Below are 26,793 nucleotides of genomic sequence, written 5' to 3'. Positions count from 1 at the left end.
TACAGAAGCAAAAAATCTGCTTTACTTATAATGTAAGTCAATGGAACCAGACATTTTTCCACGTAAATTTGTCCCATTTCTTTTGGTCCATCCATGTTAAAATTTACGCACAATATAAAGGACGGTACTTTTTTTCAAAATATGTCAAAAACTGAAAAACCACAAAAACGGAGAGGTTTTGTTCAGACAGCAGCTCTCTCTCTGTCTCTCTCTCTGTTTATATATATATATATCTATCATGTACATGATGCACTGAACTTACCTGATTCAAACATGTACATCATTTCTATATTAATAAAATAAATTATGTGTCACAAAATGTTCTGTTTACTTACTTTTGGCAATTATTGTGTTGATGTTATTAATACATTTTAACTTTTTTTTTCCGTGAAAAAGCCATCCGCAGGACGTTAGACGGACTCATTCTGCATTCCTCTCTTACTCGTTCTCAAAATAATGCCCTGGCATAGTCCAGTGTGCCACATTCTTTCTAAAAACTGACCCCAGCAGAAACAAGCCGTGCAGACTCATGGTAAAAGGAGCTGGCATCCATCTTCTGCTTAAATTCTGCTGTCCTAATTGGAAAGCAGCCCGAGACATTCCGATTATCCTCTAGGTTACGGCACCTGTGCTGGTAGCTGGCAGTAATTATACAACAGGGCACAAACGTTGCAGTGAAGTCTTTTCCCTTTATTCATTTCTTTGGCAGACGGCTGCGAGTGGACGCTGCTAAATCAGCGGTACGTTAAATGTTCTTGTGCAAATAAGGCTGATATACAACACTGTCGTATTACATAATCTATTACATGAGTTCGCATCGTGAGCAGTTTACAAATTCATACCAATATTTACAAAATACAAAAACCTTCCACACTCAAATAATCTAGCGTGTAATAAAGCAGCTGATTAACTGCATAGAAGGGAAATAGCATGTTTATAAAATCCTGCTTACAAAGCTATCAAAATAATGACAACCTGAATAGCTGACATTCTGACACGCTGTCTGCCAGGCATTCATTTGAGGCTGCCCCATCAATGACAGCTGCCACCCCCTCCGTTTCTCTAGTGTCTCTATGCTTTTACTGGCAGAATGATCTTCCTCGGGTCCACACTCTCTCTCAGGAGAATTAGCTGACCACCCTGACCATTTCCTCAATTCCTACAGAGCATGAGTCACTTTCTTGTCCCCTCCAAGTTTTAAAAATCCATATATGTATATAGAACTTACTTGGAATTTACTCATTTACAGTCATTTGCTCTTGAAAGTAAAGGTGCCCAAAAACACTTAACGGATGAGTCCCAGCGGCTCCCAGTCATAGGGTCATTAGATAGAATACAAATTCTTAGGATAACGCTTCCTGCTGGACAATTCAGAATACTGGGAAAACTGGAAATTTTGGAAAATTTTAGCTTTCCAGAATTAAAGATGGAGCATACACAACAAACCCCCCACCCCCCCCGGTTCAACCTCACTGGAATCCCGGATAATCAGGACTGCAGCTGATGGAACGAAACCAAGGATGTTGTGACATATCAGGTCTCCCTGAGGCCCCGTGCCCCCTCTGCCAGACCCCCTCTCTCACTTCCTGACTTCGTGTGTTCATGTTTCATGTGTACTTCATGTGTTCCCGATGCAAATCTCCACAGTCAGCTCCAGCTGGCACATCGCAGCTGTTCTGTTTCTTCAGCGAAAGACGGGGAAGCCCAAGTCCTTAAATGCTCAGGCCTACAGTGTCCCAGATGAACTCCTGCAGCACCTCACATAATACATCAAAAATACATAATTTTTGTTTCTCAAAAAAGAAATTAATAAAAAACAAACAAACAAAAAAGCACGATGTGGGTGATGAATTGTCTCCTTGGTCTGGTGTTCAATCCTGAGATTCTTCTGTCCAGCTGTTGATCTCTCACCCAGAGGTCTTAATTGCCGAACTGCGCTAAGGACCCTGGAAACAGAACAGAGTCTAAGGCCCAGTCCCATTTCACCCCTCGCCCCACCACTGAGCCCTTAGCACATTCTCGTCTAGGGGTAGGGTGTCCCCATTCTTACTGAGATAGAGGGGTGGGGTGAAGTGTTGGGGCTACATGGCCCTCCAAACGGAGGTTTCTCAGAGAATCCAAACAGAGAGATATGAGAAAAAAAAGAAAAACCAGCAAGACGGAGAGCAAGAGACCAGAGAAACCCACAAATGTGAGAATTTTCTCCATAAAAAATAGTGATAACCACTGTTTTATCTTAGTTTAATGTCGTTTCAGTGGATTATGGTCTTTTTCTTCATAACAATCATAAAAAATGATTGTTACTACTAGTGGTGATGTCACAGGAGCTAGCTAAATTTCCCATTCCGCCTTAAATAGTCCAGCAGTTCTGATACTTGAAGCACCAGAATGTAACAGCTGCTCCATTTAAGGTGGAACGGAAAAATTCGAACAAGAATCTGGAGAATATCTGACTTCAGCTTCACATCACTGGGGGGGTGATAATAAATAACTGCCCCCCTCTTTGAAGGCGTATAATCCCTAAATGTAACTAAAGCCCAGCAGTGAGGCGTTGAACTTTCCCCTCCTCTGCTGTCCCTGCAGACGGGCAGGGTCGCCTACAGAGCAGCGCTAGTAGCTGTTAATGAAGTGATGCTCTTTTTATTAGAGGGTCTCATTTCAGAGGGAAGATCTCAACCACTGCCCTGTAGCTCAGGAACAAGGGGTGACACTTAAAAAACAAGGGGTAGGGGTAAAATAAGAAATGGGACTGGGCCCAAATACAACCCCTGGCAAAAAGTATGGAATCACCAGTCTGGGATGAGCACTCATTCAGACATTTTATTCTGTAGAACAAACTCAGATCAAAAACATGATGCAATAATAAGGTCATTCCAAAGTGCAACTTGTTGGCTTTCAGAAACACTAAAAGAAATTAAAAAAAACATTGTGGAAACAAAGTAAATGTTACTTTTATTGAGCAAGCATGGGGAAAAAAATATGGAATCACTCAATTCTGAGGAAAAAAATATGGAATCATGAAAAACAGATAAACAAAAGAACATTTAAAATACATCACTAGTATTTAGTTGCACCACCTTTGGCTTTTAGAAGGGCTTGCAGTCTCTGAGGCCTGGACTTGATGAGTGACAAACAGTATTCTTCATCAATTTGGTGCCAACTCTCTTTGATAGCAGTTGCCAGATCAGCTTTGCAGGTCGGAGCCTTCTTGTGGACCATTTTTTTTCAATTGGGTTGAGATCTGGACTATTTGCAGGCCATGACATCGATTGAATGTGTCGTTCTCCAAGGAATGCCTTCACTGTTTTTCGATGCATTGTCATCTTGGAAAATTATTTCATCATCTCCAAACATCTGTTCAATTGAAGCGATGAGAAAACTGTCCAAAATGTCAATGTAAACTTGTGCATTGATAGAAGAATTAACCACAGTCATCTCCCCAGTGCCTTTGCCTGACATGCAGCCCCATATCATCAAGGACTGTGGAAATTTGGTTGTTTTCTTCAGGCAGTCCTCTTCATAAATCTCACTGGAATGGCACCAAACAAAAGTTCCAGCATCATCACCTTGTCCAATGCAGATTCTTGACTCATCACTGAAGATAACTTTCATCCAGTCATCCACAGTCCATGATTGCCTCTCCTTAGCCCATTGCAGTCTTGTTCTTTTCTGTTTAGGTGTCAATGGTGGTTTTCTTTAAGCTTTCCTGTATTGAAATCCCATTTCCTTTAGGCGATTTCTTACGGTTCAGTCACATACATTGGCTCCAGCTTCCTCCCATTTATGCTTCATCTGTTTAGTTGTACTTTTTCGGTTTTCAAGACAAATGGCCTTAAGTTCTTTGTCTTGACGCTTTGAGGTCTTTCTTGGTCTACCAGTATGCTTGGCTTTAACAACCATTCCATGATGTTTGTATTTGGTCCATATCTTGGATACAGCTGACTGTGAACAGCCCACATCTTTAGCAACCATGCGTGAAGAGTTGCCTTCTTCAAGAAGTTTCACAATCCTCTCTTTTGTTTCAAGAGACATTTCTCTTGTTGGAGCCATGGTTCTTGCCACTCCACTTCGTCCAGCAGCCCTCCAAGGTGTCATGACTGCAGGTGTTTTTAACTGCAGACTAACGAGCAGATCTAATCTGAGGCAGGTGTCCATTTAGGGAAAGGAAATTGACTGGGTGTGTCCTTATTTTCTATCTCCAATTTGAGTGATTCCATATTTTTTTCCTCAGAATTGAGTGATTCCATATTTTTTTCCCCGTGGTTGCTCAATAAAAGTAACGTTTACTTTGTTTCCACAATGTTTTTTTTTATTTCTTTTAGTGTTTCTGAAAGCCAACAAGTTGCACTTTGGAATGACCTTATTATTGCATCATGTTTTTGATCTGAGTTTGTTCTACAGAATAAAATGTCTGAATGAGTGCTCATCCCAGACTGGTGATTCCATACTTTTTGCCAGGGGTTGTATGCATGCTGGGAAAATAGGTTGCAGGTATGCAGTACTGTGCAAAATGCATGTACTTCATTTCCATAATCGCCAATGTTCAGTATCAGGAAAACAGCAGAAAACATGTATTTCCATATTAATAACTTTACAGCAGAAGACAAAACTTTCTTAACTTTGTTAACATAAAGAGGCCTTCAAAGGGATTTTGGAGCATTTCTACTGGCCCATTCATCATGAAATTTTCACACACTTAAGTGCAGCTGCTGTCTTCAAATTATACAATAATAATGTACAAAAGCAAAGATAGAGTTTTTTTTGGACAATGACTATATATGAAACAAAAAAATGACTCAGAAGCCTCAGTAACTACATAGAATTTTTCTGTATATAGTGTGTCCATTCCTTGCCTTTATTACAGGTTCATTCTTTTCAGAAGACTTGCTTTCAGTTGTTCCAAGATACTCTATATGGCCAAAACTATTCACTCACTCAGGATCACCCAAATCATTGAATTCAGGTGTTCCAATCACTTCCATGGCTACAGGTGTTTAAAACCAAGCACCTAATGTCAGTGGGATTATAACAAAGTGGAAGCGATTGGGAACGACAGCAACTCAGCTACGAAGTGGTCGGCCACGTAAAATGACAGAGCGGTCAGCGGATGCTGAGGGGCATAGTGCGCAGAGGTCACCAACTTTCTGCAGAGTCCATCACTACAGACCTCCAAACTACATGTGGCCTTCAGATCAGCTCAAGAACAGAGTAGAGAGCTTCATGGAATGGGTTTCCATGGCCGAGCAGCTGCATCCAAGCCTTACATCACCAAGCACAGTGCAAAGCGTGGAATGCAGTGGTGTAAAGCGCCACCACTGGACTCTAGAGCAGTGGAGACGTGTTCTCTGGAGTGACCAATCCCGCTTCTCTGTCTGGAAATCCGATGGACGAGTCTGGGTTTGGCAGTTGCCAGGAGACGGTACTTGTCTGACTGCATTGTGCCGAGTGTAAAGTTTGGAGGAGGAGGGATTATGGTGTGGGGGTGTATTTCAGGAGTTGGGCTCGGCCTCTTAGTTCCAGTGAAAGGAACTCTTAAAGCTTCAGCACCAAGAGATTTCGGACAATTTCACACTCCCAACTTTGTGGGAACAGTTTGGGGACGGCCCCTTCCTGTTCCAACATGACTGCACACCAGTGCACAAAGCAGGTCCATAAAGACGTGGATGAGCGAGTTTGGTGTGGAAGAACTTGACTGGCCTGCACAGAGTCCTGACCTCAACCCCATAGAGCACCTTTGGGATGAATTAGAGCGGAGACTGTGAGCCAGGCCTTCTCGTCCAACATCAGTGTCTGACCTCACAAATGTGCTTCTGGAAGAACGGTCAAAAATTCCCATAAACACACCTTTCCTAACCCTTGTGGAAAGCCTTCCCAGAAGAGTTGAAGCTGTTGTAGCTACAAAGGGTGGGCCGATATCATATTAAACCCTATGAATTAAGAATGGGATGTCACTCAAGTTCAAATGTGTGTGAAGGCAGACGAACGAATACTAATAGCAATATAGTGTATCTGCATGGATATTTCTCCACCCCTCCAAATTTTGGTCTTAGAAGGTGATTGCATTTTTCTTTGTTTTGCAATCCAAGTAACCCCAGAAATGAAGCTGAAATATTACTGTTTGTTCATGCTGGTACTGTTTTTTGAGAAATTCAAGTCTCATTCATTTCTGCTGGACTTGGTGTTAAAAAAAGTATTTGTGGTATTTTAATCCTTCAGATATTAAGACGTGACTCAGACCCCCATGAATGTCCAAATGGAAACAGGTTCTCAGTAACAGTTTCTTGACAGCTACACATTATTTCAGACTCATAGTGTTGAGTTGTCTTCTGACGTTTCTCAGGATGTTTCTGTCCATCCTTCATAGCAGTAAACCTGTGGATTTTTTCAGACCCGAATTAAAAGCGGAGCTTGATTTACTCCTCTGTCTCAATGAAACATCTCCTGAAAAATGAATAACTTGTACTTACGCACCATTTGGATTGGAAATTACATAAATTGAAGGGTGGTCTCTGACTTTTGCACAGTAATGTATGTTTTGGGCTTCATAACATACTGAAAAATTAACTAAAACTCTGTTAACTAGAAATAAACTGCATTTTATGTTGACATAACAGTCTGCTCACTTTGTTTTAACCCGGTACAAAGGTGTGACGTAATTAAATTATGTTCATACAACTACTTTTGTTCAGTGTGGGGTGCAGAAGTATTCGGTCGTCTGCCTTCACATGCATATGAACTTGAGTGACATCCCATTCTTAATCCATAGGGTTTAATATGATGTCGGCCCACGCTTTGCAGCTATAACAGCTTCAGCTCTTCTGGGAAGGCTTTCCACAAGGGTTAGGAGTGTTTATGGGAATTTTTGACCGTTCTTCCAGAAGCACGTTTGTGAGGTCAGGTCTCCCCTCTAATTCATCCCAAAGGTGTTCTGTCGGGTTGAGGTCAGGACTCTGACCCATTCCATGAAGCTCTCTACGCTGTTCTTCAGCTGATCTGAAGACCACATGAAGTTTGGAGGTCTGTAGTGACTGACTCTGCAGAAAGTTGGTGACCTCTGTGCACTATGCCCCTCAGCGTCCGCTGACCCCCTCTGTCATTTTACGTGGCCGACCACTTCGTGGCTGAGTTGCTGTCGTTCCCAATCGCTTCCACTGTGTTATAATCCCACTGACAGTTGACTGTGGAATATTTAGTAGTGAGGAAATTTCACGACTGGACTTGTTCCACAGGTGGCGTCCGATCACGGTACCATGCTGGAATTCTCTGAGCTCCTGAGAGCGACCCATTCTTTCACTAATGTCTGTAGAAGCAGTCTGCAGGCCTAGGGGCTCGGCTTTATACACCTGTGGCCATGGAAGTGATTGGATCACCTGAATTCAATGATTTGGATGAGTGAGTGAAAACATTTGGAAATATAGTGTAGTTTACATTTTGAGAAAAAAATTACCTGTGTCATGGACCCAGAAGTAAGACCTGGCTTTTGTCCTGAAGTAAAACAAAAAGAAGATTATGTAAACATCGATGGTAAATGTATTACAGTACTAATAAGCGGGGAGTTTGCTGTCTCAGCGCTCTACAGGCTTATGAAACATAAATGACATGTTTAAATTAAGACTGATGGCTGAGTAGCGTCACGTGTGATATTTACAACGCATGTGATTGGTCTGTGAGTCTCCCGGGCCGCTAAAGCTACTGTAAAAGCTAGAAAAGCTATGCTTTAAAATAGGACCACTCTGTTGAAATTACATAATTCTCCATAATTTATTGGTCATAGGTTCAGGTCCACATAGGACAGCATCTGAGTCCGGACTTGGACCGTGTTCTGCCTTATAGTGACCTCTGCACTATACTATAAACATAGTTCTTTCACTATTAGTAGAAAAGTAATTCCAGCAATTTAAAATGACTATTGTTGTGACCAGTTATCAGATATAACAACATGTGTAGTGCTCTTTTCATTCAGAGTGTGTATGAAATAGCTGTATAATTGTGATAAGGCACATACATTATATTGCCAAACATATTCGTTCGTCTGGCTTCAGATGCATATGAACTTGAGTGACATCCCATTCTTAATCCATAGGGTTTAATGTGATGTCGGCCCACCCTTTGCAGCTACAACAGCTTCAACTCTTCTGGGAAGGCTTTCCACAAGGGTTAGGAAAGGTGTGTTTATGGGAATTTTTGACCGTTCTTCCAGAAGCACATTTGTGAGGTCAGACACTGATGTTGGATGAGAAGGCCTGGCTCAGTCTCCGCTCTAATTCATCCCAAAGGTGCTCTATGGGGTTGAGGTCAGGACTCTGTGCAGGCCAGTCAAGTTCTTCCACACCAAACTGGCTCATCCACGTCTTTATGGACCTGCTTTGTTGGAACAGGAAGGGTCCGTCCCCAAACTATTCCCACAAAGTTGGGAGTGTGAAATTGTCCAAAATCTCTTGGTGCTGAAGCTTTAAGAGCTCCTTTCACTGGAACTAAGGGGCCGAGCCCAACTCCTGAAAAACAACCCCACACCATGATCCCCCCTCCACCAAACATTACACTCGGCACAATGCTGTCAGACAAGTACTGTCTCCTGGCAACCGCCAAACCTAGACTCATCCATTAGGATTTCCAGACAGAGAAGCGTGATTGGTCACTCCAGAGAACACGTCTCCACTGCTCTAGAGTCCAGTGGCGGCGCTTTACACCACTGCATTCCACGCTTTGCATTGCGCTTGGTGATGTAAGGCTTGGATGCAGCTGCTCGGCCATGGAAACCCATTCCATGAAGCTCTCTATGCTGTTCTTGAGCTGATCTGTAGGCCACATGAAGTTTGGAATTCTGTAGTGATTGACTCTGCAGAAAGTTGGTGACGTCTGCGCACTATGCCCCTCATAATCCTCTGTCATTTTACGTGGCCGAACACTTTGTGGCTGAGTTGCTGTCGTTCCCAATCACTTCCACTTTGTTATAATCCCACTGACAGTTGACTGTGGAATATTTAGTAGTGAGGAAATTTCACGACTGGACTTGTTGAGTGAATACTTTTGGCAAAATAGTGTATATGCCACAGGTCACAGTCCCTCACTTGTTGCAAAAATCACAGACAGAGTAGAGCTGAACTTACCAGCTCTCCTAGAGAAAGGGTTGATGCCAGCTGCTTGAGGCTGCGATGCTAGAATGGGTGATGCCATTGGTATAGGCGGCATTAAGGGTGGGGAAGCAGGAGCAGGTGCTGGCTCCTAAGAAAATGAAGATAGTTTTACATGGCCTTCAACACAGGGCAGTAAAAAAACAAGGTACTTCATTCTAAATATTCCAAAACTCATCTGTGGCCTTACACCAATACCAATACAGAGCATGCAGTACTAAGAATGCTGGCAGCACACTGTCAGCATTGAGTGCTAAAGGTAAGATAATAGATATTAATATAATAAATGATAACATGATTTACAATATTCCATAACAGGGTATTACTTTCCGAGTGAAAACAAAATTGTAAAAATTAGATCGACTGCAGATCAAAATCAGTCACAGTATCTATCCTTAGAATCCTTTTCAACTCCTCTGGACCACCGGTGGTTCCTAAACACGCTTCATGTTCTTCATAACGTTCATATTCCATAAGCTCCATTCAGAAGCTGGGCGTCGTGTGAGGCTGTAGCTCTTCTCTCCAATCTAATAGACAGTGATGTCATTTTAAACCCCTTATAATAAAAGAAGCTGAACTCAGTTTGTTTTTCTACTGAAAGTCGACCCGTTTTTCCCCAAATCTGGGCTCTAAACTATAAACAGACGGCGTCTCTTCAGTGATCTGCTCTGGAAACATCACTTTTATAGAATAACACAAAGAGCGCCGGAGATTTTCGTCTTTCAGCAGTAAATTGTGAGCGTGTAGTGATATGTGGAGATCATAGCACATGTTCTGTTCATTTGAGGGGCTTTTACAATAAATAAATACATAAAATAAAAATTTACATTTATTTCATGCAGTTACTGAATAATTTGCCTTACGATTTGGTCACGAAAATTCAGACAAAGCAAAATAAACCGTGGAGAATAAGAGGTTAACAGCCTTGGTGCTCACAGCATGACTGCACAGTCCATAGGTCAGATAACACTAAACAGACTTGTCATAGATTTAGTCTGCTGCATTAGTCGATACTTGCATCCTTCTCCATTATAAAACATCTGTCAAAGTCAAAACATTAAGCTTTAGGTTGCCAGGCTGGTTACCATGTGAGCAGGTTTGTCTTGCGTGATTTCCTCTTGAGGTGATTCTCTGGGCTTAGACCTGAACCATCCACTAAACCATCCTGACTTGGAGCTCTGTTTAAAATAAAAAAGGGACACAAAATCGGTCGATTTGAACAAATAATAATTGTCCAAATGTTTGTAGACAACTGCTCAACTGTTTCTTCTTCTGAAATCAAGGGTATTAATAGGGAGCTTGTTCTGTTCTTTGCAGCAGTAACAGCTTCTACTTTACTTTACACTAGATCTTGGAACCTGGCTGTGAGAATTTGATTGCATTCAGCCACAAGAGCGTTAGTGCGGTCAGGTACTGATGTTGGATGATCAGTTCTGGAACATCACTCCAACTCATCTCAAAGCTACCACTCCAGAGAACACAGTTCACAGTTCTCCGGAAAGCCACTAGCATTGTGGAACCCATCCGTCCCTCACACTGACTTTTTTCACTACTGCCGTCGGGAAGAAGGTACCGGAGCATCCGTGCCACCACTGCCAGACTCTGCAACAGCTTTATTCCTCAAGCAATCAGGTTCTTAAACTCACAAGGACTGAGCTAACCTCCGCCCCCAACTTCACACACACACACACACACACCCACACACACACACACACACACACACACACAGCTCTTTTGATGCTCCACCTGCACTACCTGGCACATTGCAGCTACACTGTGTTTTCACTGTTTTACTCAGGTCTTTTTTCTACCACAGTAACTGCTGTGTTTATGTCTGTCATCTGACTGCGTGACTCACAGATCACAGCGTGTTAAATATCTCTGTAGCTTATTCCACGACCTCGTGTCCAGAACGAGTGCTGTGTCAGTGCTGCACTGTCCTGTCTGTTTACTGTGTCTAGTGTCTGTTTAATTTATCGTATTTATTGTTTCTAGTTAAATTTTTTGTTTGCACACAATGTCTGCACGTTCACACTTTGTACTTTGTGTTCCTTGTACCGTGATGTTCCTGGATGAACGTAATTTCACTCCACCAGAGATGGAATGACAATAAAAGCCTCTTGACTTGACTTGACTTCTACTGCTTCACAGCCCAATTCTGGGGGCTTTATACACTTTTAGTCGACGGATGGTGACCTTAGGTAAGGCACATCTGCTGCAAAGCCCCCAATTATATTGACAAAGCTTTTCTATGGAGATGTGTCTGTGTAAGTGGAGTCTGACCTTTTCTGATTTCTGGCTGGTTGTTTCTTTTGTATTAGCCTCTGTTTCCAGATCCTCACCACCAAATCTGGTTCCATTTTCAGGGGTCTGCATCATGAAAATAGAGATATATATTGTGATTTTTTTTACTACTGTATGAAAAATGCTGCAAAACACACTATAGTTCATTTCAGCTTCTGTCTTGTTGAATGTCCAACTAAACAGGTTTGAATTTAAAATGTATTGGGATTGTATGAGTACGTGTTACAGCCAGATCCAGCTAAGGAAGCAAAATATAATTAAATACGATGAAAATGTCATTCTTACCATGTTTGTATCAGTGGAGAATTCAACACCTAGAAGCACAAATATCCATGAAAACAACACAGCAATTACACATCACAATGTACAGCTGGAGTGTCCAGACTTTTAAAGAGGGCCAGATCAGACCATATCATAACCCTGAGGGCTGAAATATTACTCACAAATTTTCAATAAACAAAAAGTACAACCACAATCAGCAAGACTGCCTCATCCTGGTCCTGGAGATCTTTTACCCTAGAGAGGTCATATCTATCACACCCGACTCTAATATTCAGATGCCCTGAGGGCAGCGGTGGACGAAGTACACAAATCATGTACTTGAGTTAAAATATATACCCAATGTAAAAGTAGAAGTTCGTCCCTTTAGACCTCCACTTGAGTAAAAGTACTAAAGTATTTGCCTTCAAATGTACTTAAGTACAGTTACCAATTGCATTTACTTAGTCATTTACTGTCCACCGCTGCCTGAAGGTCTTCATTACCTGGATCAGGTGTGCTGCATTATGACTGGAGCTAAGCACTGGAGGGTGGATCTCCAAGGCCAGGCCTGAACATGTCTTATGAACCAAACCAAGCGTCTTGCTGGCAGTGCGTTTTGAAGATTTGCCCTACATGTGTACAAAGTTGCCACCAGCGGAGTTACGGTGCTTGCATGTCCACACTGGTCAGAGTGAAATGTATCAGTGCCTAGAATTTGGCTTTGTTCAATTTAAGGTTTTGGCAACATCTCCATCCACAGTGTTAGTCTGAGCTTTACGGCTGCAGTCTGGACTACATGTGGTCAGTAAATTAAGCTGCAGGTTGGTCAGAGAAAAAAAGAGTTATAACTTATAACACACTCTAAAACAGAAACCAGGGTCTGGTTAAAATCTATCTGAGGGCCACATTTGGCACATTTGACACCCCTGGTGTTCAGCAATGCTGTCATTTGGATCAGTATCTCAACACATCATACATGAATTGTGATGAACCCAATGCACAACTCAACAAACACCATTTGGCTTTAGAAGACAAATATATCGTTGCTGTCGGAAGAAAACCTTGTATCTCCATTTTTGGCATTTTTCAGTTTTTGACATAATTTGAAGGTATCTGTTACTCTTTACATTGTTTGTAAATTTTGTGATGAGTGGCCTAAAAGAAATGACCCAAAATGACATGGGAAAAATTCTGGTTCCATTGACTTACATTGAAAGTGAAGTATGTTTTTCCTTCTCCTGTAAAATTGCTATTTTGGAGATACAAGATTTTCTTCTGACAGCAACAATATATTTGGACGGTCTCTGTGGGTTACCTACAAGTGCTCAAACTGTACCAACCATCTCATGAACACACAAGGTGACAGTATTTAACAGCAAGAAAATGTTGCCTAAGGTGACATATAAGTCAGGGCAACCTCTGTTTAACTGATTGACACTTAAAAACAAAGTAAGCACCTACAAAGCGACTATAAATGACTATCAAAATAGTGTTACTGAACATTCTGTAGATAGTACCAACACCAACATACAAGCACACATTTACAGTGATCAGCTCCACCACTGTTCTGACCTGTATTACTGTGGCTCCTTGGAATCAGACCAGCAGCAGTGTGATGGTATGAAGACTGATTAGCACCATCCTGGCCAGCAGGCACTGGAGGAAGCCCAGGCATGCCCAAAGGCTGACTTGGAGGTGCTGCCAAAGTATTCTGCCAGGAGTACATGGGAACTGGAGCATAGGTCTGGGGAAGCTGCTCTTCAGGAGCATATGGTTGGGCTTCTGGTGGGTAAGAGCATTCTTCTGAAGTGTAAGAGGGGTAAGACTGCTCTTCTGAAGGGACGAAGGAATGAGGTTGTTGAGCTGCAGACTCATGGTGCTCACAGTGCTCCTGTACTGCACCACTGTGACTGGTGTCTGGATGGAAACACTGGATCATCTCCTCACTGTTGCTCAAGTCGTCTGGGTTAAAATCTACAAAAAAGCAAGACTTGTAAAGAGAACCATAAGTACACTAAAGGAACCTGCTTGGTGAAAAGTCAAAAACACTTAATTTTCCCCTTATTCCAAATGTCAATCAACCAAGGCATGTTTAGTGTTAGAAGTTTGGGTAACACTTTACTGTAGGGTGCTGTTCATAAGGCAACATGACACCTATATAAGCTTGTTATGACAACTGACATGACCCTACATAAATGTCTATAAACGCTTGTTCCAATAAGCATCACTCGCTATAAAGGTTTCATTTGCCGATTTTGATCAGTCAGCTAAAGTAGCCTTTATGACAGATGTTGTAATAAGCATTTATCATGTAGGGTTATGTCAGTTTCACTGACAACCTTATGTAGGTGTCATGTAGCCTTATGCACAGCACCCTACAGTAAAGTGTTATCGAAGTTTGCTCTTTTTTACTGGAGTCCATGAAGCTTACAAGTAAACCACTGTACAGTGCTAACTGGTGGAGTATAAGCTTCCATTAATTGTTAAAATTAGGTCGTTTTATTTTTTGATTAGACATTCCTTTTAAGCTTTTCTCTACGTTAGTGCTGGCCCAAGTTTTATGTTACATTACTTCGCTCAAAAAAGGAATTCCACAGTAACCGCCCTTGTGCTCTAATGTTACTAAACGTGTATGTAATAGGGCCCTTGTGTCAAACACAAGGCCCGCGGGCCGAGCCAAGCCCGTGGCATAGTCCTACTCAGCCTGCGAAATGATTTTAGTTCTCTATTATTATTAGCCCATTTCACCCTGAGATGCACTACTGTCCCCCGTACGCACTGCAACGTAGTGTACCCTTTTGACCCCCAACAACAATCTCTGGGCCAGAGGTTACACGAAATGAAAAAAATGCCTGGTGTCGACTTCAAGCAAATAGGCAGTTTTAAAAAACTACCTAAAACAATTCACTTTTATTTAGAATTATGTTTTAGTAAGTATTTTACGCCTGAGGTGGCGCAGTGGGTAGCGCTGTCATCTTACAACAAGAAGGGCCTGGGTTCAATTCCCCGTTTGCATGTTCTCTCAAAAAATCCTGGCAACCGTCAAACCCAGACTCATCCGTCGGATTTCCAGATGGAGAAGAGTGATTGGTCACTCCAGAGAACACGTCTCCACTGCTCTAGAGTCCAGTGGCGGCGCTTTACACCACTGCATTCCACGCTTTGCATTGACCTTGGTGATGTAAGGCTTGGATGCAGCTGCTCGGCCATGGAAACCCATTCCATGAAGCTCTCTACGCTGTTCTTGAGCTGATCTGAAGGCCACATGAAGTTTGGAGGTCTGTAGTGATTGACTCTGCAGAAAGTCGGTGACCTCTGCGCACTATGCCCCTCAGCATCCGCTGACCCGCTCTGTCATTTTACTTGGCCGACCACTTCGTGGCTGAGTTGCTGTCGTTCCCAATTGCTTCCACTTTGTTATAATCCCACTGACAGTTGACTGTGGAATATTTAGTAGTGAGGAAATCAGTGGGTAGCGCTGTTGCTTTACAGCAAGACTGGCTTGGGCTTGATTCCCCAGCTGGGTGGCCAGCATCCTGTCTGTGTGGAGTTTGCATGTTCTCCCTGTGTCTGTGTGGGTTTCCTCCGGTTTCCTCCCGCAGTCTAGAGACATGCAGTCCGGCCAATTGGTCACACTAAATTGCCCCTAGATGTGAGTGAATGTGTCTGTCTGCCCTGCGAAGGACAGGTGACCTGTCCAGGGTGTATCCTGCCTTCCATCCAATGGCTGCTGGGATAGGCTCCAAATTCCCCGTGACCCAGAAGGATAAGCGGCTTAGAAGATGTGTGTGTATTTAATGCCTATTTTGCTGTTGCAGTTTTTGCATATTTTGAACTAACAATAGCCTGAGGAGGTCTTGGCGAAATGTTAAGTAAAAATGATGATCAGGATTTGCTGAGATTTTTTAATATGGCCCTCTTAGTGGTTGAGTTTGACACCCCTGTTATGGGGGGTGTGCAGCTGTTTGCAAACTTCTTATTTTTTTTGTACTCAAAAGTAATCAGGGGTTGTGATGTGCACAATGCAAATACAGTTTTTTTTACTATCCAAAACAATTAGTGGACCTGCATGTGTCTTTAAGTGTTTATATGTATTGTTGATAACGGTAAAACAGCGTTAAATCCGAAGGAATAAGTTACAAGGCCCTGCACGTATTTTAGGAAATATGTTTTAGTTCAAAACCTTCATCTCACAGCTGTCATAAAACAGTGCAGGGAGTGTATTCATAACTTTTCAGTGAGGCATTTAAAGGCATTAAACACTTCAGACGTCTGGTTCCTATCACCACCACTGTAAACGATTCAAGTCAGTAAGTTTCTCTAGAACTTAATTTTGAACAAAAGTTTCCCTTTCAAGTGTATAAGGAAAAGAAATACCAGTACGACTGTGTATAACTACGTTAATAAAGGTGTCTACTTCAGGCTGCTCAGCGATCAGTGTCCAACCATTTCCCCAAGATTAGAATAATGAATTTCACTTAAGACCTACTGCCTCCTAGTGGGTGATACGGAAACATAGTGTGTAGCAGGGGTAATCCGGACATGAATTTACCTGCATGCTCTCTGCTCTCCTCATGAGTCCATGCACTGTCTTCTGCTGCTGACACATACGCACCACTATGGCCAGAGCTCCCCATCTGCAGACGCACATGCTTTATTAGGAATGTCAAAGCTTTACAAACACAGACACATACTTTACTCACACTACACAAGTCAGCTTGCTTTTAATGTGTTTAAAATGAACCCCAAGATGAAATGAAAGCTACCTTTAAAGATAAAACAAAAACTTTGTTTAGTAGAATCTGAGATGGAATTTCAGTGACTCTATAAGGACATAAGATATGTAAAAATGTTCATATTCCTAAAAACATATCAATAAGAACATGCTTTTTTCACTTGCATTAAAACGTTTTTCATGCACTATGTTTATGATAACATTTTTAATAATATATGAAGGGTTTTGTTCCAAAATGCCTTACAGATGATAGGATATGGTCCTCGAGTTAAAGTCGAGACCCCCAAGGTAAAATATTCCTCCAGTAAAAGTAGAAGTTCCTCCCTTTAGACCTCCACTTGAGTAAAAGTACTAAAGTATTTACCTTCAAATGTACTTAAGTATAAAATAAAAGTACTAAAAGAGTAATTCTGGCTCTGATGTCCTGTTATCATTTTTATAACCAGACTGGCTTCATGAACTCATTTCAGGTGAAAGTCCTCCAGCGTCTCTCTTGGTAAACCAGTCTTTTAATAGAACGTCATTAATTAGTGACGCTGACGTCTATTAAAATGATCAGAAGCACAAAACACTGAAGGTAAACAGTTTCCATCAGGGAGAACCGAGTGGCTCTGAAATCACTTTTTACACACAAGCAAAGTTTCAGTTTCAGATTTATTTACAACTTAGTTCCAAGTTTAAGTTGAATAAAAACTGGCTTTAAACTCAGGATCACAGATGAGCTCCTTTACTATGTTGATCTGTAGGCGTCTGTTCATAAACATAAACCAGCCCAAACTCATTTACTATAAAATGAAATGGTGTTTGTAGAAATTCAGAAAAAAGCCGCGTCAGTCTCGACTGCATATGTGGACATATTTCTATATTGAGCTCTATTTACACAAAGTTAGGTTAGTTCATCATTTATGTTGAACAGACTCTCCCAAAGTTTTACGCTGCTGCGCTGACGTTGAACCGCGTGCTGCACTGGGTCGGTATGACCAACAGGTCAAAACCAGCTCTAAACAAAGTGACCGCTGGGCCCTGATAGGTGCTCTGGCTTTGCGCTTCTTTCCTTTTGACATGTTACGTTTTTATACACACAGAAACCAAAAGGAGCGACAGATTTCTCAAAATGTAGGAGGAAAAAGTCGGATATTAGACTCTGAAATGTAGTGGAGTGAAAGGAAAAAGACGCCCAGAACGGAGAAACTTCAGTACAGATACACCAAAAATACTAAAGTACAGAAACTAATTACATTTACTCAGTTACTCAGTTACTGTCCACCACTGCATACAAGAACTATCAATGCTATATTATGATTAATATTGTCTTTATTAGAGAAATAAAAATAAGTGGATATACAACATTTTGGAATGAAACCCTCCATATATTAGTTTGAAAGGCACATTGCAGACTTTTATCACTCATACACTGCACTAAATGCCACTCATTCATGGAATGATTGGGTGAGCCAAAGTGAGGGGGGCGGGGGGCATAGTTGCTCTTAAATTTCCAAATGACTTAAGTCTCAGTGTGTCTGGCAGTCACAAACCTATTAAACATGGCCATAAATATTTATTTGAGTGTTTTGGATGTTTCTGGTGTGGATTGATTCCCATAAATATGACTTTGAATTCAGTCTGTCAGTAAATTCTGATCATCCTGTCACAACAACAGGGAACAACAGGGATCACCAACTCAGTAAACCTCAGAATCATTTTCCTGTGATGGCTGAGGTGAAGTGTGTCTCAGAGTTATTATAGTTTACTAAAATTATTAAAACAAAAACTAGCACTGAAAAATGTGCAGGTTAATTGCAATAAAAACTAAAAAAATTAACAGTTTTTATTCAGTTTTAAGTAATTCTATGTAAACGTCCATTTTTGTGTATATTAGGGTTGAAAAACATGTTGGGGTTACAATTTATTCATATTTTAAAATTAAACAATAAGCCTCAATGTAGCAGCATTGGTTTATAAATCAATCATATAGAATTCCAAGCACCACAGAAGAGCTCATGTGTGAAGTCTGAGGCCAATTTTTCAGGTAAAAAAGGTTTTTCTGCTATTTTAACTGCAATAATCTCTACATGACTAAGAACTGTATGATATAAATGACATAAAGAAAACAAATGGCAAATAAATATTATAAAATATATAATCAGTACATCAGGGGTCATGGCTCTAGTGTTACTGCTATAACTGATTTTTATGACTAAAATTCTCTTTTGAGATTAAAAAAGAACTATTTTGAAGTAAAAGTCACGCCGATGACGTCACTCGACCTCCTTTGACCCGTTTTCTGAGGATCTATGAAGAAAAGCTCATGGTGAGTCCACTGTGTCTCTCAGTTCTCAGAGATCTTCTCATTCAGCTCATGATCTCATATGAAGCTTCTAGCTGACGTCACTGGTGTGACCGACTTTATTCTGAGGTCATTGTGAAAAAATAGAAACACGAATGGATTAAATTCCATATTTTAGTGGACGTTCCCTGATGGACAGCGTGTGGTTTGATGTTCTGTAAAACGCATTGATCATTAAAACGTCTCAGGTGTTTCCTTTATTATGTGGAACACCGATGACGGTCAGTAACACCAGTGAACACCATTCTGTAGAATGACCCTGAATCAAAACTATAATGTCCATTGCAAAACAAAGTAAAACAAAATAGAAATTCTAGGACAAAAGTTTTAGTTTTTTCAGTGCGTGAACAAAAGCTGGAGTGAAGCTGAGCTCAGTCTACTGTTTATTCTGTGTTTATTCTGCCCTTATCAAATACCTAATCTCACAGTGTTTATTACAACACTAATGAATAAAACTATAAAATAAAAACTATACTAAAAAAAAACTTTTCAGAAAATAAAAACAGAAACTATTAACCCTTAAAAAAATAAACTAAACTAAAATCAAAAACTAAATGAAAATAAAAAATAATGAAAATGCAAAAACCATAACAACCCTGATGTGTGTTCACCTGTATGTCCTGTAGCCGCCGTCGCAGCAGGTCTAGCCAGGTCAGATCAGCTCCTGTCTCACTGAACTGAGCTTCTGAGTGTTTAAGCCTGTCTACTAACTGTCACAGAGCACACACACACACACACACACACAAACACACACACACACACACACACACAAACACATTTCAAACAAATGCAGTAAGCAGGTCATGTGTCACACAAACACCGATCAGGCATAACTCTATGACCACCTCGTTTCTACGCTCATTGTCCACTTTATCAGCCCCATGGACCCTCACAGAGCAGGTACTATTTGAGTGGTGGGTCATTCTCAACACTGTAGTAACACTGACGTGGTGGTGGTGTGTTAGTGTGTTGTGCTGATACAAGTGGATCAGACACAGCAGTGCTGCTGGAGATTTTAAACACCTACGTTTCGCTGCTGGACTGAGAATAGTCCACCAACCAAAAACATCCAGCTAACAGCGTCCTGTGACCACTGATGAAGGACTAGAGGATGACCAACACAAACTGTGCAGCAGCAGATGAGCTGTCGTCTCTGACTTTACATCTACAAGGTGGACTGACAAGGTAGGAGTGTCTAATAGAGTGGACAGTGAGTGGACACAGTGTTTAAAAACTCCAGCAGCACTGCTGTGTCTGATCCACTCAAACCAGCACAACAAACACTAACACACCACCACCACATCAGTGTTACTGCAGTGCTGAGAATGACCCACCACCCAAATAGTACCTGCTCTGTGAGGGTCCATGGGGGTCCTGACCACTGAAGAACAGGGTAACAGAGTATCAGAGAAACGGATGGACTACAGTCTGTAACTGTAGAACTACAGAGTGCAGCTATACAGTAAGTGGAAATAAGGAGGTGGTCATAATGTTATGCCTGATCTGTGTATGTTTTCATAGTTTGGATATGGTTGTTAATATAGTTTTTGTGGATAAGTAGTGTTTAAGGAGAGAGTATGTGTGTGTGTGTGTGTGTGTGTGTGTGTGTGTGTGTGTGTGTGTGTGTGTGTGTGTGTGTGTGTGTTACCTTTATAACTTCCCCTAGCAGTATTATATGTGGCTCCTGTATCCTGAGCAGAGATTTTGCTACGACCTCACAGTAATGAAAGGCCTGTGAGGCTAAACCACAGTCCAGCAGCCGGCAGGCATACAGGAACTTATACACCTGCACAGTAAAACCCAAACAGCTGCATTACCACAAATCACAGTTTAGCAAGATAAGGTTAACAGCAAACAACTTACTGACAGCACTAGAAATCCAACCAAAAGCTAGATCTTACAGTATAAAACTGACGCAATTACAAAAGCTAGATGTTAGATATCCAAATATAATATAACACCACAGAGTCTGGACTTTACTCCCATATAAATCAAAATTATAAAATCATTTTTGGAATTTGCCTGGCAAATCGGTTCAGGAATCCCAAAGATACCTAAAACTGAAAGATCATAGCCCAGATGTATAATCAATAACAATAACAACACGGTTGTGTCTGTTAGCAGCTTTGATTATTCGGTTAGTGTGAGGTGGGTTGGAATGGGACTACGTTCACATTACCAGGCTGAAGTGGCACAAATCTGATTTTTTGCCCTGATGTGACTCAGATCTGATGTTTTCAGGGCGGTGTGGACACAAATCTGATCTTTTCAAATCCGACCTAAGCCACTTTCATAAGTGGTCCTAGATCGGATACGTATCCGATTCGTGGCCATGTGACCTTAATGTGACGCTCAGATCGGAATTCATCTGCTTTTTCTCCATCATTCAGCGTTACCATGGCAACAGCGCCGAGCAGACGTTAAAGCCTGTAAACGGTGGAAAAGCAGCTCATCTCACCTTTTTCTCCTTCGTCTGGCTCTAATAATGAAGCTGAGAGCTGATCAGAGTTAATGATCTTCTCAGCGAAGCTCGTTCTGCTCGTTAGTTTGTGCTGATGATGCACTGATTCAGTCACGTGACGTTACCGAGTAGGAGGAGCTCATGAGGACCGATTTGAGTCACTTACCTAAACGAGTGTAAACCATAGAGTCAGAGAGATCGGACTTGAGAAACGAGGCTTGTAACGTGGACGTAGCCTGATGGAGCTCCGTATTCAGCCAATTACACAAGACCGTTCACTCCACACTTATTACTGTCTGGCTGTAAAAGCTACACACACTTACTTCATGTTTTAATTTCCCTGGTAAAAATAATCCAGCTTGAATAAGGTTTAACACTGTGAACACACAGAGGTTCTTGAAAACTCTTTGCACTGATTTGTTTGTGAACTGATGCAATAATGCGTGAAAGAAGCATAACTGAACCATAATCCACTGAAATGATCTGTTCTAAGCTGGACTGACTCCACACACCCCGCCTCGCCTCCAGGCTTTTACTCTACTGCTCTGTTTTAAAACATTCGGTTATGAAAAGGAACAAATACTGACTTTTCACCTGGAGGACCTGATTTAAGCTCCACAATCAGACCTTAAACCCACTGCTGGAGCTTTGAGGGAACATCTACACTGTTTGTACCTCGATGAACGAGAAATGTTCCTGAACAGAACCTTCATTTCAGTCCAGATGGCATATTTTTCAGAGAAGTGCATGTTTATTTCCACACAACAACGTTAACCCATATTTTGCACATGTATGTCTGTGTATTCAGAGATTGCAGGTGCTGGACTGACCTGCCTGCAGTCCAGACCCGTCCCACTAAAAACATGTGGTGCATTTTTAAGTTAAAACCATGACAACTTGAATATAACTTGAAGATTTGTATAACCCTTTCAAAACTGGATCAGTTTGTGTCTTCAGACACATGATTGTTTAATTGCTCTGTAAAGGAAAGGTGATGTAACACACCAGTAACCATGTTCCTCTCACAACTTTCTGCAATATTAAGTTCGGAATGAATGTATAGTTACAAAAACTCTAGTTTATGGTTTATAAGCTAAACCATATAATAGTTGGTTAAATAATGTTGGTTAAATAATGGTTTTCTACTGTTTTCAGTTTCATACAGATCAAAAAGAATTTACTCATCACTGCTTTCTGTTTTTATTAGCACACCACACACAGTGGCAACGTTTCTGGAATCAGGTTTGTCGAAATTTAGAATTGTAAAAGGTTCACAAACTTCCTAGCATAATACACTATACTGCCCAAAGTTTTCACTCCCCCATCCAAATCACTGAATTCAGGTGTTTCAGTCACTTCCATGGCCACAGGTGTATAAAGCCGAGCCCCTAGGCCTGCAGACTGCTTCTACAGACATTAGTGAAAGAATGGGTCGCTCTCAGGAGCTCAGTGGATTCCAGCGTGGTGCCGTGATCGGACGCCACCTGTGCAGCAAGTCCAGTCGTGAAATTTCCTCACTACTAAATATTCCACAGTCAACTGTCAGTGGGATTATAACAAAGTGGATGCGATTGGGAACGACAGCAACTCAGCCACGAAGTGGTCGGCCACGTAAAATGACAGAGCGGGGTCAGCGGATGCTGAGGGGCATAGTGCACAGAGGTCACTGACTTTCTGCAGAGAGTCAATCACTACAGACCTCTAAACTTCATGTGGCCTTCAGATCAGCTCAAGAACAGCGTAGAGAGCTTCATGGAATGGGTTTCCATGGCCGAGCAGCTGCATCCAAGCCTTTCATCACCAAGCGCAATGCAAAGCGTGGAATGCAGTGGTGTAAAGCGCCGCCACTGAACTCTAGAGCAGTGGAGACATGTTCTCTGGAGTGACCAGTCACGCTTCTCCGTCTGGAAATCCGATGGACGATTCTGGGTTTGGTGGTGGTCAGGAGAACGGTACTTGTCTGACTGCATTGTGCTGAGTGTAAAGTTTGGTGGAGGGGGGATCATGGTGTGGGGTTGTGTTTCAGGAGTTGGGCTCGGCCCCTTAGTTCCAGTTAGTGAAAGGAGCTCTTAAAGCTTCAGCACCAAGAGATTTTGGACAATTTCATGCTCCCAACTTTGTGGGAACAGTTTGGGGACGGCCCCTTCCTGTTCCAACATGACTGCGCACCAGTGCACAAAGCAAGTCCATAAAGATGTGGATGAGCCAGTTTGGTGTGGAAGAACTTGACTGGCCTGCACAAAGTCCTGACCTCAACCCAGTAGAACACCTTTGGGATGAATTAGAGGGGAGACTGTGAGCCAGGCCTTCTCGTCCAACATCAGTGTCTGACCTCACAAATGCGCTTCTGGAAGAACGGTCAAAAATTCCCATAAACACACTCCTAACCCTTGTGGAAAGTCTTTCCTGAAGAGTTGAAGCTGTTATAGCTGCAAAGGGTGGGCCGACATCATATTAAACCCTATGGATTATGAATGGGATCTCACTCAAGTTCATGTGTGTGAAGACAGACGACCAAATACTTTTGGCAGTTTAGTGCACTTTGAGGGTTTAGAGTGAACACATTACTAAGATTGCCAAACTGGGAAAAAAGACATAGAAAGTTTCACCTGAAAAGAGGGGATCGTGAAAGACGGTTCTCCAAGCCTCTGGCAGTATTCAAACACTTCAGTGCAGCGGATCACCGAATTCTGGCAGAACTTCGGAAAGGAAACGCTGAAATTAATCGGGAAAACAAGAAAAGCATCACTGTTAAATTTCAAATAAATGACCTTCCAGTGTTTCTTGAGCCTGGTATAAACATTTAATTCGGTTCAATTTCATTTGTACAGCACTTTTTAGGAAACATGTTGGCCCAAAGCGTCTTTTCTGGAAATGTGGGTGCCACCATCTAATGAACTTCTTTGAGGGAGCATAGAAACGAAACACAAGACTCAAAAAGGGAAAACATCTTTCTTCAAGCACGACAAGGTTTATCTTCAATAATGCTGCCTGTCTTTACTTTTGACCTCAACTCAATAAATACTCAATACACAAATGCTGCCTATGTTTCTCATTTGCTACTCTTACCCATGACTGCTGCCCAGAAGCACCAGACGTTGGGCTTTGTTTGTGTACCAGCCAAAAGGGGAGTGAGCTGTGAGGTAGCAGATATGAGCAGCATGCAGCAGGCCTCTGGAGGCTGGCAGGGAAAACACAAACACAACTGAAGCACGAGCCAAAAGTGCAGCATGGTTCAGCAAAAAAAAGCATGATTTCTCTTTCACCGCTTGATGTTTGCTTCTTTAGTTCATCACATAGACCCCAAGCAATTATTGTGCAATCTCAAGTCTACTCACTAATGTGGTTTCTGTCACTGTATGACATTCTGTTATCTAGTAATTTCAACAGTAATATGTTGCACAGTCAAACAATTATATTTTATACAGATAGTTTTCCACTGAACTATTCCTTTATGTCCTAAAGTGTTCCGGCTCTTCAGTATTCAACTTTGAGAGCTCCATCCTGAATGTGGAAGTGAGCAGAAGGACATAAAGTGTCCTTTGGTCTGTGAAAAAGATACATTTGTATTTCATACCTAACAAATCACCCATACAAACGATGGACTTGCAGTGCATATCAGAGTCTTCAGTCTCATTGGACAGCATGACAGCAAGATGAGGCCTCCAGTCTCCCCACTTCTCTGTACTATAACACTGCAGAGAAGAGAAGAGAATAAAGATGAAGGGGAAGAGAAGAGAGAAGGAGAGAAGAGAAGAAAGATGAAGTTGAAGAGAAAAGAAGAGAAGAGAAGAAAGGAGAAAGGGAAGAGAAGAAAGGAGAAGGGGAAGAGAAGAGTGGAGGAGAGGAGAGAAGAGAAGAGAGGAGAAGAGAGGAGAAGAGAAGAGAAGAGAAGAAAGATAAAAGAGAAGACAAGAAAGATAAAAGATAAGAGAAGAGAGAAGAGAAGAGAAGAGAAGAGAGGAGAAGAGAAGTGAAGAGAAGAGAGGAGAAGAAAAGAAAGATAAAAGACAAGAGAAAAGAGATGAAGAGAAGAGAAGAGAGGAGAAGAGAAAAGAAGAGAAGAGAAGAAAGATAAAAGAGAAGAGAAGAGAAGAAAGATAAAAGAGAAGAGAAGAGAAGAGAAGAGAAGAGAAAAGAAGAGAAGAAAGATGAAGTTGGAGAGGAGAGGAGGAGAGAAGAGGAGAAGAGAAGAAAGATAAAAGAGAAGAGAAGAGAAGAAAGATAAAAGAGAAGAGAAGAGAAGAAAGATAAAAGAGAAGAGAAGAGAGGAGGAGAGAAGAGAAGAAAGATAAAAGAGAAGAGAAGAGAAGAGAAGAGAAGAGAAGAGAAGAGAAAAAGATGGTGTTAGGTTAGGTTGTAGGCCTCTGCTGCTACATCACTGTAGAGTAAACTCAAAGCGAGTGTGGTACGTTACCGTGGCAACAGTTGGGATCCTGCCGGAGAGCAAGTGGAAGAGTGTCTGTAGCGGATCACTGGACGCCAGACTGCCTGTAAACCTGTCCATCACACATTCAAACATATGTAGCTCAACGTTTTGCACACGTTTCAGTGGGTTTGTGTGAGCAAAGCCTGAACATCCCCAGTTAAGTTACATGTTTATTGGTTTCCTAGGTGAAAATAATCTTTGCAGGGAAAAAACGTCAATATGGTTTTTAATATATTTTTCTACAAATCACAGTGTATATTTTCTATTTGCTGAGTTTGTCATCTATCTATCTATCTATCTATCTATCTATCTATCTATCTATCTATCTATCTATCTATCTATCTATCTATCTATCTATCTATCTATCTATCTGTCTCTCTGTCTGTCTATCAGTTCTCAAAGCAGACAGCTTAAGAGCCATGAAGAACAATAAAAGAACAGATGAGTCAGTTCAGAATCTCTATGATCTGCGATGTTTTCCAGAGCTGCATTCTTAGAGGCCTACAGAGCCAGCACTGCGTGGGAAGCCCTGGAGTCCTTACAGAGGTTGGCACTGGCATAATACCACAGACAGAGAGACACCAAGACACTAAACAAAAAAAAACTACTGCTGACTCAGTATCGGGAAGCACACACAATCTGGAACACATGCAAGCAGTATACGCTTCCACGCTACGTCCAAAAATAAGCTCAGCCCCTAGACTCAGGTTCCCCGGTCACGTGTTACTCTGACCCACACGGAGTAACACCCAGTACTGCACTTGGCAGATCGAGATTCTGTGCATATCGGGTTACGGTGTGCTGTGTTGATCACAGGGAAGGCTGCCCCATAATGCTGAGTTTCCCAGCTGGGTCACTTTAAACAAGGTCCAGCTTTGATAAGTGAGATGTACAGCAGGACATAGATAGAGAGGATCAAATATATATCAGACTCTGTATATATACATATATATATATATATAAAACACAGCCCTAGTTCCATTGTACATGCATTGCCTGGATACTAGGACAACAGGGTCAAAGCACTAGTTCATACATACAGTGACTGTGACTTTTAATACATTAAACACATTATCCTGTAATGTTTTGACCAAAACTGACTTTTGTCCAAAAAACACAGAA

The 26,793-nt window shown here is 41.7% G+C and overlaps 1 protein-coding gene across 3 annotated transcripts in view; it reads right to left on the bottom strand.

Annotated features, from left to right (window-relative positions):
* Positions 1 to 669: 669 nt before the first annotated feature.
* sec16b (SEC16 homolog B, endoplasmic reticulum export factor) overlaps positions 670 to 26,793 on the bottom strand; it is a 44,882-nt gene continuing 18,758 nt past the window's right edge. For 2 of the 3 annotated variants that reach the window (XM_017714956.2, XM_017714957.2), the window contains exons 12-25: positions 25,660 to 25,741; positions 24,820 to 24,937; positions 24,312 to 24,423; positions 23,852 to 23,957; positions 20,430 to 20,567; positions 19,393 to 19,491; positions 16,252 to 16,336; positions 13,272 to 13,673; positions 11,724 to 11,752; positions 11,418 to 11,504; positions 10,220 to 10,312; positions 9,111 to 9,225; positions 7,448 to 7,485; positions 1,842 to 1,946 (exon numbers count right to left, since the gene is read on the bottom strand). In XM_017714956.2, the coding sequence (XP_017570445.2) occupies positions 1,938 to 1,946; positions 7,448 to 7,485; positions 9,111 to 9,225; positions 10,220 to 10,312; positions 11,418 to 11,504; positions 11,724 to 11,752; positions 13,272 to 13,673; positions 16,252 to 16,336; positions 19,393 to 19,491; positions 20,430 to 20,567; positions 23,852 to 23,957; positions 24,312 to 24,423; positions 24,820 to 24,937; positions 25,660 to 25,741 (1,513 nt within the window). In that variant the 3' untranslated portion in view covers positions 1,842 to 1,937. Of the gene's footprint in view, positions 1,947 to 7,447; positions 7,486 to 9,110; positions 9,226 to 10,219; positions 10,313 to 11,417; positions 11,505 to 11,723; positions 11,753 to 13,271; positions 13,674 to 16,251; positions 16,337 to 19,392; positions 19,492 to 20,429; positions 20,568 to 23,851; positions 23,958 to 24,311; positions 24,424 to 24,819; positions 24,938 to 25,659; positions 25,742 to 26,793 lie in introns of all 3 variants that reach the window. The other variant, XM_017714955.2, reaches the window with a different exon arrangement.

Source organism: Pygocentrus nattereri, chromosome 30 (assembly GCF_015220715.1).
Source record: "Pygocentrus nattereri isolate fPygNat1 chromosome 30, fPygNat1.pri, whole genome shotgun sequence".
In the NCBI taxonomy this organism is placed as follows: domain Eukaryota; kingdom Metazoa; phylum Chordata; class Actinopteri; order Characiformes; family Serrasalmidae; genus Pygocentrus; species Pygocentrus nattereri.
Note: the sequence above shows the minus strand (reverse complement) of the source record. Positions and strands in the feature narration are given on the sequence as shown.